This window comes from Mus musculus, chromosome 5 (assembly GCF_000001635.26).
Source record: "Mus musculus strain C57BL/6J chromosome 5, GRCm38.p6 C57BL/6J".
Lineage (NCBI taxonomy): Eukaryota > Metazoa > Chordata > Mammalia > Rodentia > Muridae > Mus > Mus musculus.
The window spans coordinates 121333751-121351305 of NC_000071.6; the positions used below are offsets into that span (position 1 = coordinate 121333751).

At 49.2% G+C, this 17555-nt stretch overlaps 1 protein-coding gene across 12 annotated transcripts in view; it reads left to right on the plus strand.

The window, feature by feature from the left end:
- Positions 1–17555, plus strand: part of Hectd4 (HECT domain E3 ubiquitin protein ligase 4) — a 149065-nt gene that overhangs the window by 114238 nt on the left and 17272 nt on the right. For all 12 annotated transcript variants that reach the window (XM_006530351.4, XM_006530353.4, XM_006530352.4 and 9 more), the window contains 10 exons: positions 587–724; positions 2840–2976; positions 5675–5835; positions 8123–8304; positions 8900–9105; positions 9343–9473; positions 9729–9934; positions 10933–11112; positions 14669–15975; positions 16680–16887. In XM_006530351.4, coding sequence (XP_006530414.1) covers positions 587–724; positions 2840–2976; positions 5675–5835; positions 8123–8304; positions 8900–9105; positions 9343–9473; positions 9729–9934; positions 10933–11112; positions 14669–15975; positions 16680–16887 — 2856 coding nt within the window. The remainder of the gene's footprint in view (positions 1–586; positions 725–2839; positions 2977–5674; positions 5836–8122; positions 8305–8899; positions 9106–9342; positions 9474–9728; positions 9935–10932; positions 11113–14668; positions 15976–16679; positions 16888–17555) is intronic.

Below are 17555 nucleotides of genomic sequence, written 5' to 3' on the forward strand. Positions count from 1 at the left end.
GTATAACTGAATCTCCTTCCTATGGGAAGAGACAAAGCAGCTGGATACTAGACAGGAGGGTTGAGAGTTCAAGACCATCCTGGGCCTTATAGTCACCCTGTCTCAAAAACAAAGCAAGCAAGCAAAGGCCCTGCAGGACATGAGTGGGTAGTAGGTGCTCAGCATCACTCTCTGCCTCTCTCAACAGTGTTTGTTGTAGCACAAGGATGGCAAGACAGAAACACACACTGCTCTCACACTCTCCTGCCTCCACAGTTGCCCTGTTGTTTGTTCTCCAGAGTTAGCTCAAGTTAAACGCCACCACAGTCCCGTGTCCTTGTTGGTAATCGTCCTGTCCTGAGGAACTCCGGCTCCTCCCACCCTGTTGCTGCCCTGGCTCAGGTGCTTTCGGACTTTGTCACACTGGGCAGGACAGACCTGTGGCCCTAGAAGTGACACAGTTAGTATCTAAACAGGGTACAAACTGTCCTCCCAGCCAGGGCACAGAATGCTCTGCATCCATCGGTTCATTCCAGGCACCGGACAGTGCTCCCTTGGTCTGAAGATTGTGTTCCCTGAGGTGTTACTTGGTGTGCTGTGTTTGCAGGCATGGTGGACATCGCCCGGCAGACAGTTGAGTTCCTCTATGAGGAGAATGGCGGCATCCCCAGAGACCTTTATCTTCCTACCATTGAGGACATTAAAGATGAAGCAAACAAGTTCACAATCGACAAAGTTCGAAAAGGTTTTGTTTTTGCTTCCTCCTTCCTCCGTGTGTGACATTGCCCTTGAAAGGAGCAGCTGCTGGCTCCCCTAGGGCACTCTTACTCTGAGTGATTGACCTGTCCAGGCTCAAGTGTCCTGGTGGGCCTTGAGAAGGCTACACATGTGTAGCCGCAGGCAGTCTCTCCCTCCCACACACCCAGAGCCCACTGGCATAAGCAGCTGTCAGGCTGGGAGTAGAAGAGAACTGAGGGCTTCAGATAAGCTTCCTGGCATGGGCCCATTCAAAGTCATCCTTGGTACGCACTGAGCTTGAGGACAGCCTAGGCTAGGTGAAGCTCTTTTTAGAGTGGCCATGTGCTCTCCCCTAACACAGTCCATGACTCTGAAGAAACAACAGAAAAGCACACACACAAAGATCTTAGGCCACTCGTTTTCTTCTGCCTCGAAATCTTTACAAAGCCACATCATAGCTGAGGGTAGGGAAATGGTTCAGCAGAAGAGGGTACTGACTGCTCAGTACTGAGGACCCCTGTGGCAGCTCCAGGAGCTGACATCGTCTTAGCCTCCAGGCACCTAGATATGTGCCATACATACACAGACACACAGTGTTTACATAAATAAAAATACAGGTACATTTTAGTGCCAGGTATGGTGGCACACACCTTTAATCACAGCACCAGGGGTGAAGAGGCAGATAGCTCTCTGTGAGTTTGAAGCCAGCCTGGTCTACATAGTGAGTTCCAGAGTAGCCAGGGCTACACAGAGGCCTGTCTCAGAAAAATCAAGCAAGGACAGTGGTAGTCACACCTTTAACCACAGCAGTCAGGAGGCAGAAGCAGGCAGGTCTCTGAGTTCCAGCCAGCCTGGTCTACATGGTAAGTTCTAGAACAGACAGGGCTACACACTTAGTTTGTCTCAAAAAACAAAAAGCAAATAAAACCACAAAATAGTCCCTCTCAAAAAACCACATCACAGATAAGTGGAAGAATAGCTGTTTCTGTGCTCCCTACCCTGTTTATTTTCTCTTCCTTTGGAGTCTGGGAGAGTGTGGCTCACTGGGAGAATGCTGAGGTTTGGGGTTCAATCCCCAGCATGACACTAACAACAAAATAATTGCCCCTCTCAAATGTTTGTCTCAGCGGTGCTCACGACCATCACACACTGTGTAACCACCAAGCCATTTCCTCTCTTTCTTGAGTAGATTCACGTCACCAGAGAAAGTCTGTGCTCCCCTACCTGCCCATCCTTTCCGCTCCCTAGACTCCATGAACTGTGTCTCTGCTTCCTGTCTACAGGCTTAACCTGTTCTGGGCATTTGTGACAAATGCACCCATTTAACATGTGATCTTTTAAGCCTGGCTGCTTTTTCCAGGCTCAACCATGTCGCATGTATCATTACTTCATTTGTTGTATTGTCAAGCAATACTTCATTGTATAGTTATATATACCCCTTAGCTGTTTCCATTCATCACTGATGGACTCTGAGTTGGCCCTGCTCTTTAGCTGTGAGGATTAATGTTGCTCTAAACATTTGTGTTCACACTTTTGTATGGGCATACATCTTCATTTCTACAGGAGAAATATACATGTACTATAATAGATTGGCATCTGTAACAATAAGTACAATTGTTAGGTCATACAGTAATCTGTATGACCTAAATACAGGTCATCTGTGTTTAGCCCTTTGAGAAACTGCCAAAATACTTCCCAAAGCAACTCGACCGTCCTACATTCCCAGCAGCTCACCAGCTATGCATGAGTGCTCCAGTTTCCGCACATGAGTGGCAGGAAGTTCCATCTGTCTTTTTCCATCAGCCCTTGCTGTTGGTGTGAGGGCTCATACTGTGGCTCTTATACACAACTCCCTGGTAACTGACAAGCAAAAATGAGCATCATTTCATGTGTTATCTTTTCATTTCTTTTTGGAGAAGTGCTTATCCAATTCCTTTGCCTGTTTTTAATGGCTTGTCTTCTTAACTCATAAATTGGAAGAGTTTACCATTTTATTATCACCTTACAGGCTGAACTGTGTTCCTTTTACTGTTATAATGAAACTGAGGGTATTGTCACATGCAATGTTAGACCCTACAGTGCAACCTCCCAAGATGACGTGGTACTTTTTCTACCTCCTCAGGTCTCACGGTTGTCACCCGCTCTCCAGACAGCAGCAATGTAGCTAGTAGTACCGTGGGAACTGCTCTGCCAAAATTTGCCATCCGAGGGATGCTAAAAACCTTCAGCCTTCATGGAGTCGTCCTAGATGTTGATTCAGTAAGTAAATAGCCAGTCAGGGTACTCCAGTCCTGTGTGTGGAAAGTGGCTCCCGTGCCCATACAAAGGGACTATAGGATGGGGCTCCTAACATGCACATGTACATGGTCCTGGGGTTCTGTCCTCAGCTCCACGCCAGCACATGAAAAATGGATTTTGCTTTTAGATTTCTTTTCAAGTTAAAAACAAGGAAACCAGGCTGGAGAGGTGGCTTGGCAGCTAAAAGCACTAACTTTGCTTAGTCATTAGGAACAGAGTCCAAATCCCAGGACCCGTGTCAGATAGCTCACAGATGCCATCACTTCAGCGCTAAGGGATCAGAAATGTCTTCTGGCCTCTGTGAGCACCCAAACCCACACACGTGTGTATAGTCAGTCACGTGGAAAAACACCCAGAAATACACATAAAATAAATCTTAGAAGAGAAGGAAGGAAACCAAGTGGAAGTGCATCTGTGGGGAGGCTAGGTGAGAATGTGTAATGACTATGGGAGTGAGGCTGCACCCAGCTCACATCTCCAGGACAGAGCAGAGCAGCCCATTATCCTCAGGCTGTGCCACGGACAGAAATCAGAAATTAAGGCTTAGGGTCCGGGGATTGTGGAGATAGATGGTAGGAGAGAAAGAGATGATTCTGGGCAGTCATCGTACTGACTCGGCGTCAGTCCCTTCTGTCAGGTGAGCGGTGTTGCCCATCAGTGGTTGTCTCCATTTTACAGAGATCTCTCCTAAGGCTCAGGAGGACTCAAAGGGGCAGGAGTAGCAGGCAGACAGGGACTAACATGAGGGAAGCCAGAGGTTTGAAAGCTGCACCTGAGCTTTATTCCCAGCCCCTATGCTAATAACTTTTAAAAAGCAGAGCATCTGACAGCTGTGTTTTATTGGTGGCAATTAAAAGTAAGCTCATACGTATGCATTCTGGATTCAAATACCAATATAATTTTTACTTAGGGATTATGAAAGATTTACTTAAAATATAAGCAATACAAATTACAAAATAACACAAAGGTTATTTTAACAAAATTTGAGTTTTCAAATTTTTACTTTTAAAATTTTTTCCTGTTTTTCCTGAAGACTTTTTTCTTTTCTTTTTTCTTTTTTTAGAGATTTATTTATTTATTTTATGTATGTGAGTACACTGTAGCTATCTTCAGACACACCAGAAAAGGGCATCAGACCCCATTACAGATGGTTGTGAGCCACTATGTGGTTGCTGGGAATTGAACTCCTGACCTCTAGAAGAGCAGTCAGTGCCCTTATCCACTGAGCCATCTCGCAAGCCCTTCTGAAGACTTTTTTTTTTGTCTTCCCGAGACAGGCTTTCTCTGTGTAGCCCTGGCTGTCCTAGAACTCACTCTGTAGACCAGCATGGCCTCGAACTCAGAAATCCTCCTGCCTCTGCCTCCCAAATTGCTGGGATTAAAGGTATGCATGTGCCACCACCACCCAGCTAAAACTTCTTTTTAAGATAGTTTTTTACATTTTCTATTCTGTGTTAATTTATAATTAAGAATGTATTGGGTAAGAATACTTAACAGGTAGGAGTACTTGCTACTCCTATAGAGGACCTGCCCAAAACTGCAGTAACTCCAGTTCCAGGGAACCTGTCACCACCTTCTGCCTCTGTGGGCATCAACACACATGTAGTATACACACACAGATGCAAGTCAACACTCAAACAAATAAACAAAAAAATCATCTTTAAAAGAAAGAGACATTTGTGGGAAATTATCTCAGTCAGTAAAGTCTTTGCAGCTCCAGCACTGGGACCTGAGTTGAGAGCCAGCAGTGTATCCATGACCCAGGGCTGGGAGGAGGGTCTGAGACAGGGCAATTCCCAGGGCTTGCCAGCCAGCCAGCCACAGCAGCCAAAGGGGGAGCTCGGAGTTCAGTTAAGGGGTTGTCTCAAAAAAGTGAGGTAGAAAGCAACTACCTTAAAAACACCAGCCTCTACACACGTATGTACACATGAGCATATGCTCCCTCACACACCACACATATGCACACACCAAAACACAAAAGAAGTTGTAGTAGTGTACACCAATAATCTCAGTAGTCAGGAGGCAGAGGGAGGGGAATTGAGTGTTCCAGACCAGCCTAAGCTATGCAGCAAGACCCAAAGGAATTGTGCGTGAGGCTCAATAGTAGAGTAGATACCACGTGTCCATGGCCCTGGGTTTGATCTTAACACACACACACACACACATACACACACACACACACACACACAACCCCAACAAATTGAACCTTCAGAGATGACTCAGCAGTTAAGGGCCTGCACTGCTCAAGCAGAGGACCTGAGTTTGCTTACCAGCATCGATGTTTGGCAGCTCAACACCTACTGCAATCGCAGCTCCAAGGGCCCCAACAGCCTCTTCTGACCTCCAAGGTTATCTGCTCTCAGTGTGCATACACACACATACACATAGAGGGGGAAAGAGGGAGAATCTTGAGTTCCAGGCCTGCAAGGGGTACACAATGAGACCATGGCTTACAAACAATACTTTGGTGGTAGGGAGATTAAATAAATATGTGTACTGTAAATTCTCTTTGGGCTCATTAATTTTGTTTATAAAATAGCAACTAGATACAAAGTATAACATAATATCTGGAGATTTAATATCTATATATCTTTGCATGAGCTTGAAAAACGAAATCAGGTCTCAGGACAGCAGGTTGAATGCACACTTCTTCCTGCAGGTGAATGAATTGGTGCAGGTGGAGACATACCTGCGGAGTGAAGGGGTGTTGGTGCGGTACTGGTACCCCATTGATATGCTAGAAAGGCCCCCTGCAGGCTACCGGAGGACTGCCACCAATGGCCTGGTCACACTGGACAATACCAACCTTCAAATTCACAGGTAAGATGGAGCCTTTCTTTCTTTGAGGGAATAGATGCACAACTAGAAGACTTTTCCTTCAAAGCTAAGAGTTGGCAGGAGAGACATGGCTTGTGTCCCATGCACTCTGTTGTATACTTGGGACGGAGCCCACTAGAGAGAGAAAGCCAGGAAGAAGAAAGAAGTCAGGAGGGACCAGATGACACATCCAGTTCAGCCATGGGGGAAAACAACCAGCTGTCTCTTTCTTGGTGACCAAGTGTAGCCTCAACACTGGCTGTGTATATGGTACCATACACGATTCTGGATGGGACAGGGCTGCAGTGGAGACATGCCTGCCCTCTACAGATAAAAACTTAGTGATGACAGTCACCATTCCCTGCCACACACTACTAAATAATGCCCCTAAGACTCAACAGACAGAGGCAGGAGAATCTTTGTGAGTTGGAGGCCAACCAAGGGTTGTGTTTATTAAAAGTGAATCATACATAAAAATTCCTGCATGACTCGTTCCTTCCCTCCTGGAAATCCCTGCTGTAGTTGAGAAGAAGGCAGAGAAACAAGTGCATTCTCTGCTAAAGGTCTCTGCAGATCACTTTCACGCTCCCTGTCCCTTAGCGTCACAGTTCCTCCTCTCCACACCCGAGTGTGCCTATAGCTCAAGGGTCACTCGAATTTGACACATCGAACCCTAACTAAAATGCAGTCAAGGACAGCACACTAATTTCTCTCCAGAGCATCAGTGTGGAACTGAGCCTAGTATGTCTCTAGCTCCCCCTCCCCTCTCCTAAGAGTATATAATCCTGGCTGGCTTCAAACCCTCATAGCCAAGCCTCTTGTCACTGTCACTGTCCCCAAGTGCTAAGATTACCACAGCAAGCCACCATGCCCAGCTTGGCTCTGTCTGGCAGTTCCACTGGAATAGTACATTATTCTGTGGAGTTGTCTGAAGCTGGGTCATCAGATCCAAACAGGCCTCGGCCAGGTGTAGTGAAGCACTTAATCCCAGCACTCAGGAGGAAGAGGCAGGCAAATCTCTGTGAGTTCCAGGCTAGTCTAGTCTACAGAGGGAATTCCAGGACAACCATACTGATAACCTATCTCAAAAACAAAACAAAACAAAAAAACAGAAATCAACAACAAAAAACAGAAAACAAAAACCAGGCCACAGTGGAAAACACTTAAGCAGACCACAGGACAGGAAGGAAGACCAGCATGCACAGTACTGGCACATCCACAGGGTCAAGTGACAGTGCGGGTGTGTGTGCACACCAAATCAGAGCCAGTACCTTGGAGACAGCATGAGGTAGAGCTCTGAGCTCCCCTGCTGGACCAAGGCTGTGTGAGGCTGAGGAAGGGTTCAGATAACCCAAATGTGGCCTGAGGTGTAAGATAGATCTCATCCAAAACCTTCCTTCTCTGGTCCTCTCAGTCTGCAGGCTCCACATGAGCCATCTCTTCCTCGGCTGTGAACTGTGACCTCTCAGCCCTCCACATCCTTCTAGACCAGAGGTTCTCAATTTTGGGGTCATGACCCCTTTGTGGGTTGAATGACTTTAACAGGGGCTGCGTATCAGATATCCTGCGTATGAGATATTTACATTACAAGTCATAACAGGAGCAGCATTACGGTTATGAAGTAGCAACAAAATGATTTATTGGTTGGGATCACCTCAGCGTGAGGAGCTGCATTAAAGGAGCAGCATCAGGAAGGTGGAGAACCACCACTGCGGAGGCAGCAGATGCTCTCGAGCACTTTGAAAGGGTGGGGTCAGGGCTGAGTCAAAGCTTGCTCCTCTAGTCAGAGCTTCCTGTGGCCTCTCAAATTACAGGCTTAAGACCTGTCTGTGCCTCACTCTCAGCACCCTGTGAGCCTCTGAGGCTGCTTCCCTCCTTGGCTCTTCCTGTTCTCTGCGCACTGGCCTCACTTCTGCGTCGGGGATCTGTGTGCTTCTCTCACGCTGTTACCTTGCTTTATCAGTCAGTCGTGTGGAGCTGTCGCTCTATATGGCTCTTATAAACACTGTTGCTAGGAATTTATGCTAAACTTTTGTGCAGATGGATATTTTCATTTCTTTTTCTAGGGTGTTTTTTAAATTGGGGTGGAAAAAAATAACCTAGAGAAAACTATTGTGGCTTTTATTTAAAACTCAATTGAGTTACTTGAAACACAGATTATAGGGCCAGAAGAGAAGCCTGCGATGTAGTGACATCATCCTCCCTGTTGTTGATCCCACCCGCCCCAAGAGCTCTGCTCAGGTGTGAGGGCCAGACACACTCAGGATGTCGCCTTTTTCCTTTCTCTCAGAGAGCTGCTGCGATGTGAGGCTGCACTGGCCCGACTGTACTGTCGCATGGCCCTGCTTAACATCTTTGCCCCCAAGCTACCTCATCTATTCACTCGGCTCTTCCACATCCCTGCCATCCGAGACATCACGTTAGAGCACCTGCAGCTCCTGTCCAATCAGCTCCTTGCTCCTCCCCTCCCAGGTAAGACACTGCTCAAGGATAAGAGCGCCAAGGTTGAGCATTATCACACAGAATGCATCCTCAGCATACCTTAGTAGAGCCCAGGCTGTCCCAGAGCAGCTGGATAGTCCGTCCCACATCGGTCTCTAAGAAACTTAGCAGGGAAGATGGCTACAAGGGTAGAACCCTAAGTTCTAGTCACCAGCTCCCACATAAGAAGCTGGGCACCGTGGTGTGCGTCTGTCACGTCAGTGTGAGGGAGACCGAGATAAGTGGGCGCCTGCGGCTCACTGACTAGCCATGTTAGTCCAGTCCAGTGAGGGACCCTGTCTCAAAAAAATTACGATGAAGAGCTACTAAAGAAGATACCCAACACCAGCCTCTGGCTTCCACAGCCATGCACACACGTGCATACATGAACATGTTGTGCATACATATTTGAAGCACTGTGTTACTGCTAGAAAGAAAGCACAGGTTTCAAGGCCAGTGCCTGCGACTCCCTCCCGGTACCCTGATGGCCCAGGCCGCTCTGTCTCCCATTTCTTTCTTGGGGATCCCTCCCTCAGTGACTGGCTGCTGCGGTTGTACTATTGTCCCTTCCCTTTCCTGTCCACAGATGGCACCATCAGCTCCAGCTCCATCCTCCTGGCACAGTCTCTGCAGCACTGCATCCACTCCCAGAGCTGCTCTGCCACCGACCTCTTCTACCAGGGCAGCTCGCAGACACTGAGGGAGTGGCTCAGCGTGGCCATCACCCGCACCCTGCACCAAGGCGAGGACAGCCTCCTGGAGCTGACAAAGCAGATCTGCGCCTTCCTGCAGGTACAGGCCTGAGCTCACGGCCCCAGCTCTGGACACCACTGAATAAGCAGTGCTCTGTCACGCTCCACCCCTGGGCAGCTTCTGCTGGAGCTTTTCCTCTCCAGGCAGCCTTCTCCCCAGAACCTGCCAGCGTCTTGCATGGGTTACAGCTTGTGTCCTGGATAAGGCCAGATGATGAAGTGTGCCCTGTGTCGGTCGGTCAGGGGCCACACTTGCTCATTGTGTGTGTCCTTTCAGACAGCACCAGAGCAGTTCCCCTCCGAGGAATTCCCAGTGTCTGAGTCCAAAGTCAGTATGGATGTGAATTTCCCTGGAGCAGCTTTTGTTGTTGTGTCTTGCAAAGAAAGTCAGTCTGGATTCCGCAAAGAGTAAGTTATCCTTTCTGCAGAAGATGGTGCTGGGGAGAGAAAGGCTGAGTGGGTGCGTTCCAGCAGCACTGCTCAGGAACGGGTCTCCAGCTGGCTTTGCCCTCAGTTGCACACTACCATTATAGCTAACTTCCTTCCTGTATCTGCTTGTGTGGGGAATTAGGCTAGAGAGAACAGCCTTCTAAAGGTGGTGCCGATGACTTATGCCCAGTGCATGGCCTGGTCAAGTCTGTCTTAACCCCCACTTCCTCTCAGCTCCTCTTTGTACAAGGCTCCGTGGGCACGCGTGCTCGTCTATGGGCTTGGCCACAAAGTGAAGCGTACCGGCCAGCTGAACCTCATTGAGGCTGCCTGCTACCCTCGAGACGCCTCCCCAGCCAACACTGGGCTCGCCCCTCCACCCACAGCTGACCAGTACCCTTCTGTGGTTCTTTCCACAGACAAAGTCCACATCAAACTAGGTGAGTGTCTCTCAGCTCACACTGATGTGTGGCAGGCAGCAGTGCTCTGCTGACCTGCTTTTGGGGGCTCCCAGGCCCAGTGGCTGAGTGAAGAAAGAAACAGTAGGAACAGTGTGTTTGAGACATCAGATTACAGGCCTAGCGGAGGCTGCCAGGCACAGAGGGATGGCCTTCTACCTGAGCCACCTGCACAGGGCAGCAGGCTCATCCCTCAAGCCCTCACAGGCGCCAGCAATCCCAGTTATTAAATGGTCCTGGAGCTTTTGTTATAAATCCTCTGGCCTCTGACGACGACGAGTCCTGTGAGCATCTGCTGCTCTTCTCTTCTCTCTGGCCTCCGGGCTTTTGGGTCCTCATCAAAGCCAGCTGAAAGGAGAGAAATCTTAAGTCCAGACTTCCGCTCTCCCTCAGTGTATCTACCTGTCTGGTATGGGTCTCCAGCCTGGCCCTTGAGTCACATGCCGTCAGGGGATGAAGGGATACTTCCTTATGATCTTGTCACCACTTAACGTCAGTGTTTTCTCTCAATTTTCTTTGCTTCCTCTTTTTTGTCTCTATGTAGCCCTGGTTATCTGGGAACTCACTGTGTAGACCAGGTTGGCCTCAGCCTGGCAGAGATCCACCTGCCTCTGCCTCCGTGTCCTCAGATTGAAGGTGTGCGCCGCCGCCTGTAGCTGTGGGTCTCAAAGCACTGGGTAGCTTTCCTTGCCTCACTTACTGCTTCCTTATTTATTTTGCTCTGGAGCCCAGACTGGTTCCAAATGCACACTCTTCCTACCTCGGCCTTGCAGGGGCTAGGGCACAGATGGAAGCAACCATGCCCAGCTGCCCATTAGCTGCCCTTGTGTTCCACAAGAGCATGTGTAGTACAGGGCTGGCTTCTGGCTGCCACACCCGCAGATGCGTCTACCTGGAGACCCTGGGTAGCAGGTGCTTTCTCCGATGTACTTGAGTCAGATGCAGCCAATCACCTGTTTTTTCCTGGGCCCTTCTCTTAGGAGTGTCCCCACCACCTGGAGCAGTGCTGGTCTTGCATTCTCTGCCCCTGGAGTTCCCGCTGGCGATGGCCTTTGCCGAGCAGCTGCTGTCCTGGAAATCAGAGGACAGTGATGGGAAGTCAGAGGATGAGCCTGACAGCATCCCTGCCTCCGTCCTCCTGCACGTGGTGGAACTGCTGGGTGAGGTGCTCTTTCTTGGAACAAGTGTAGAGGGGTGGATGGGGGGGTGGGCAGTGGGCTACCCATCACCCCACAGCTAAGGCCTGTCAGAGCACTGCCGCTGAAGATGGGCTTGGGAACAGGTGTCACACACAGTCCTAAGTCCAAGTCTGTGCTCTGCCAGGTTTCACTGCTATACTGAAAACATACACACATACACACACACACATACACACACACACAGTGGCAGTCACCTATGAAACAAAGAATAATATTGTCATGACTTAAATTGTTAAATGTTTGCCAGGCATGGAGGGAAAGACAGGCAGATATCTCTGAATCTGAGGCCAACCTGGTCTACATGGTGAATTCATTCTGGCTAGCCAGAATTACGTAGTGAGACCCTGTTTAAAAGCATGATACCCTGTCTGTCATAACTTGACACTGAAGAGCAACATGGATGTGAGGAGTGCCCAGATGGAGCACGACAGCCACAGAGCTGCTGACAGACTTCAAGCACACTGAACTCAGAAATGGCCAACTTATCATGTACAAACTTACTTCCAGAATATTTGAAGTAAACATTAAACTTTAATCCAGAGCTGGCCTGTTGATGGTTTAGGGGTAACTTCACTGATGGCTGTTCAGATGAATCAGGACATAATGTGGGGCTGAATGGCTAGAGGTACAGATGAGTGTGTGCTCAAGCAAAGCCAGCAATTTGGTGACGGTGGAGTCGGGGTGATGGGTAGAGAGGAGTGAGACCCTCCCTGCTGACAAGGAAAACAATCCAGGCGGCCAACACCAGGGCCTCTGGGCCATGGGACTAGCCCTCACTGTTTGCTGACGACTTGCCAGGCCTGTGTGCATTTGTCACGATGCTTTATTTTTTATTTTTTTAAACGTAGACAGTGTCTCATTTTGTAGCTGCCCTATGAAAACCAGGTGGCCTCAAACTGGGTATACACCACCATAAATTTTTATTTTTAATCTCAAAAAAAACCCCAAAAAACCTAGAGAAGTAAAAATTTTGTGATCTTCCCAATTTTTCAACAGTGGCATCTACATTAAGGAAAGTTGGGCAGTGCTTCTTGCAGGAGCAGATGTCTGTGCCACCATGAACGGTGGGTAGGGAAGGAAAGATGTGGCAGGGGTGACATAAGCCTGAGCCTAGACACAAGGCAGGCACAGGAACCCACAAACTTGTTTTCAGTAAGGACTTGCAAACAGTGTCTTCCCAGGGGAGCAGGAAACTCACTGCCCTCCCTGGAAGGTTCTGCACCTGAGCAGGAGCAGCCTTGGGAGCCCCAGAAGAGCTCTACCCAGTAGATAGAACCAGCTGCAGCCTGCTTCTGTGGACCCAGCTGCCTCCATGGGACATGGGCCAAAAGGTTCACTATCTCCTCACAGCTGATCACATACTTCAGCTTCTACCTCCTTCATCTAGGTCCAGGCAACATGAATAGCGTTGGGGAGCCGGAGCAATAGCACAATTGGCCAAGTGCCTGCCTAGCATGTACAGAGCCCTGAGTTCCATTCCCTAGCCCTGCAGAGATCATGTGTACATTTGATGTTGAGAGCCACACCACCATGCCCGGCTTTCTTGGTGGTTTCTTATTTGTTGATTATTTTGAGACTAAATATCATTTAGCCAGCCTGGTCTTGTTTTTGTTTTTTTAATTTTTTTATTTTTCAAAACAAGGTTCTCTGTGTAGCCCTGGCTGTTCTGAAACTCACTTTGTAGACCAGGCTGGCCTCGAACTCAGAAATCCGCCTGCCTCTGCCTCCTGAGTGCTGGGATTAAAGGCGTGCGCCACCATGCCCAGCCAGCCAGCCAGCCTGGTCTTGAAATTGCTATGTAGCCAAGGATGACTTGAATTCCTGCTCCTTCTGCCTCTACTTTCAGAAGAACACTGGAATTATAGACATGCACAACCACACTTGACTCTTTCTTTGTTGTGTGCATGCATGTGTGCAAGTGCCCATGCATGTGGAGATCAGAGGCCATTGTTAGGTCTCCCTTGGTTGTTCCCCACTTTAGTTTTTGAAACAGAGTCTCTTACTGAATCTGGAGCTGGCTGCCCCCCCTGTCTGCCACAGAACTGGAATTCCACTGTGCCCAGCTTACATGTGGGTGCAAGAATCAGACTCAGCTCTTCATGATTATTCAGCAAGCATTTACCAACTGAGCCTCCTCCCCAGCCTCTTTCTTTTCTCTAAACTTAATTTCAAGGAATTTTTACATCCCTATTGTAGAGGGAAAATCAGTATACCTTTGCCATAACTATAAAACATGAGTATAAGAGAAATACAAGGAAAATAAATACTATTATGAAATTTTACCTAAATGCTGTAATCCACCAAAGGCTGCTATGTTAAAGATATGGGGGTGTGGGAGGACTCAGCAGTTAAGAGCATTTGCTGCTCTTCCAGGGGACTGGGATTCAGTTCTCAGCATCTATGTATAGCTTACAACCACCTATAACTCTAGTTCCCTGGAATTTGAAATCATCTTCTGGTCTTTGTGGGTGCCTGCACACACATGGCTGACAGACACACTGATATAACACATACAAATAAATAAAAATAAAAACCGGGCTGGAGAGGTGGCTCAGCGGTTAAGAGTGCCGACTGCTCTTCTGAAGTTCATGAGTTCAAATCCCAGCAACCACATGATGGCTCACAACCATCCGTAATGAGATCTGATGTCCTCTTTGGGGTGTCTGAAGACAGCTACAGTGTACTTACCTATAACAAATAAATAAATCTAAAAAAAAAAAAAAAAAAGACCAGGTTTTAAAAAAATAAAATAAAATAAAAATAAAAACCATGAGCTGGAGAGGTGGCTCTGCGGTTAAGAGCACTGACTGTTCTTTCAGAGGACCTGACATGGAACTCTGGTTCTAGGAGCTCTGACACCCTCTGACCTCATAGATACCTGTACACATGTGGTACAAACAAAGTTATTCAGGGGCACACATACATAGAAATGAAACATTTATAAATTTTATTTAAAAAAGTAGAAACCAATCTTTTCAAAAAAGATTTTCTTAAGGTCCTTCCTTCCTCCTTCTGTCCTCCATCTCTCTCTTCCCTCCTTACTCCCTTCCTGCTCTCTACCCCCTGCCTCCCTCCTTTTTCCTCGATTCCCTCCCTCCCCTCAGTCGGTCCTCTCTGTCCATTCCTCTTCCCTCCCTCTCCCACTAGGCAGTGCTAGGGGTGAGACTTAGGGCCTGAGTGTGCAGGGCAACACTGACCAGCCCAGAGCAAAGCTCTCTAAGGTGACTAAGTTGTCAGCCTGTGTTTGGGAAGTGAGATGGGTTGTTCATCCCCCGTGGCAGGCGTCCTGTATCTTGGGAAATAGTCTATTGACTTCTCACCACTCCTCCGCTAAGCAGTGCTGTCTGTCCCCCGTGCTCCAGAAGCAGGTGGCAGGGCGTGCTGTCCCAGGCATGGGCTAAAAGCCATGGCCAGTCTGCACTGGAGCTCCGTCTGTAAGTTCCATCACAGCTCCGAGCTATTCCTGGGAAGCGATGAGCAGTGCTTGCGTGCTTACTGTGTTTTCTGTCTGTCTCAGGAAACTTCCTGTGGACTACAGACATGGCGGCCTGTGTGAAGGAGTTGGTCTTCCACCTCTTGGCTGAGCTCCTACGCACAGTACACACCCTGGAGCAGCGGAAGCACCCAGCAGGCCTGTCCTCCTCCATCGCCCTCCAGCTCAACCCCTGCCTGGCCATGCTGATGGCCTTACAGTCAGAGCTGCATAAGCTGTATGACGAGGAGACGCAGAGTTGGGTCTCGAGCAGCGCCTGTGGGGGCTCTGGAGCAGCAGCTGTGGGCGACCAGGGCAGGTTTTCCACCTACTTCCACGCCCTCATGGAAGGCTGCCTGGCAGTTGCGGAAGTAACCCTACCTACCAATATCAGTGTCACAGCTAGCGGGGTGACCTCAACGACCACCCCAAATCTCAGCGACTCGTCCTCTTCCTCCTCCTCCTCCCCAGGACAGACACCACAGAGCCCTAGCCTACTGTCCAAGAGAAAGAAAGTCAAGATGAAGCGGGAGAAGGCCTCCTCCTCCAACAAGCGACAGTCCTCCCGTGCCTCAGACGCAGACTCCACAGTGCTCAGCATTGGGGGAAGCAAGCCTGAGGACATGCTGTGGTTCCACCGTGCCCTCACCTTGCTTATCATCCTTCGGCACCTCACCAAAAAGGACCCACAGGGCCTGGGTGTAACGAGCGATGCCATTGCTGATGCCTGCCAGGCCCTGGTGGGCCCCACTGCCCATAGTCGCCTGCTTGTGATCTCTGGCATTCCTACCCACCTAGATGAGGCTGTTGTCAGAGGGGCCATCCGCAAGGCCTGCAATGCCCATGGCGGTGTCTTCAAAGACGAGATCTACATTCCACTGCAGGACGAGGACCCTAAGAAGCCAAAAGACAAGGCTGAGGGCAGCGACAGCAAGGTGGAATCTGAGAAGCTGCTGGGGTTCCCCAGTGTGGACAGCCTGGAGGGGAGCACGTCGAGCAGCCTGGCCCCCGCCATGAGCATCAGCGCCTCGGCCTCCACCAGCCAGGCCTCGGTCTGCAGTTCACAGTGTGTCTCACAGACTGCCAGTGACCTCTCAGTGGACCCACTGCCCTCAGGCCTGGAGCTTCCTGTCCCTCCTGTTCTGTTGGAACCCCATGTAGTGTCCAGCCAGGAGAGCCTGGACATTTCGTTATGCAGCACCGGCAGCCTGGGCAGCCTGGGCAGCCTGGGGGAGCCTCTAGACAATCCAGAGACGGCATCTGTGTCCGACGTGGGCTCAATGTACACGGTCACATCCCTGGATACCCAGCCCCTCGCAACACGCCCTATCAAAGGCTTTGCAGTGGTGGAGGTAATAGCTCTCAGCTTTGAAAGCTGCTGCTTAGCCCGGACCTAGCCAACATGGCTTCTCTATGTTACTTCCAAGGCGTTAGCTAGCAGGCAGCATGGGATTCTGGGGAGCTCCTGGGCAACTCTGAGCAGCTGCTTTTCTTGAGGTCCAAGAGGGACAACCTGTGTGGTATTAGGAGGCACAGGTAGCTCATTGCTGTGAGTGGGGTGAGGGTCTCTGGCAGGTCCACTCCAAGACCATGGCTGTGTTTTGAGAGGCACTTCGCATGGTGGCAGCGTGAGAGTCACTGCACACAGTGCTCCAGGAATGCCGTGTGCAGGTGCCAGGTGTCCCCAGGTGATCGCTACTGCAGATGCCGCAGGTTTCTTGGGCTACCTTGTTTAGAAATGAGGCATCTAATGACTTCCTGCACTCTTACAAGAGTTAAACTCCAAGGTAAAACCCAGCCCTGGGGTGCAGCACTTGTTGGTGTGCACAAAGCCCTGGGCTCCTGCCCCAGCACCTCTGTAAGAGTAAGTGCTCACTCTTTTGGCTACATAAAGCACAGAGGCAAGGACTTTCATCAGGGGCTCCCCCAGCTGGGCCACCTTCCTGGGGACTGGGCAGCCTTTAGGCTCCAGAGCTTCCCAGGGAACAGGGTCAGCAGTGCCCATGGCCCCCAGGCAGGACCCCTCAGAGCTCACCCTTCCTCCTTGTTCAAACAGATCAGGTCCCGAGCCAAAATTGAGAAAATCAGAGCAAGTTTATTTAACAATAATGATTTGATCGGTCTGTCAAGTCTGGATGGTGAAGACGAGCTGATGGAAATGTCGACAGAGGAGATTCTGACAGTGTCAGTGGTGAACCAGAGTCTGTTTGACACCCAAGGGAGTCCAGGGCTGGAAGATTACTTCAGTGACAAGTCCATTAAAGGTGAGTTGTAGGCTGTGTGTGTTTAGTGTTTGTAGTTTCATTTTTATTTTTTATTTTTAAAGATTTTATTTATTTCATGTATATGAGTACACTGTTGCTGTCTTCAGACACACCAGAAGAGGGCATCAGCTCCCATTACAGATGGTTGTGAGCCACCATGTGGCTGCTGGGAATTGAACTCAGGACCTCTGGAAGAGCAGTCGGTGCTCTTACCCGCTGAGCCATCTCTCCAGCCCTCCCTTTTATTTGTTAATTCCATGTATGTATGTGGGTGTGAGTGTGCATGTCCATTGCCATACTTGTATAGAGGTCAGAGGATCACTTGTGGTAGTCCATCTTCCTCTTTCCCCGTGTGGGTCCCAGGGGTCAAACTCAGTTCCTCAAGCTCACAGGCAGGCACCCTTACCCACTGAGCCATCTCACAGGTCCAGATTTGAGTTTTTAAATAGAGTCTCACATAATCCCGGTTGGCTGTGGATTCCCAATGTAGCTGACACTGGCCTTGAACTCCTTGCTCCTCCTGCCTCTACCATTCAAGTACTAGGATCATAAGTTTGAGCTACCACACCATATCAGCTTGAGTTATGTTCTTTTATTTAATTTTTATGCCTTTAGTGAGCAGTTTTAAGTATACAGAAATTTTGAGCTCCATGCTGGCTAATAGTGGC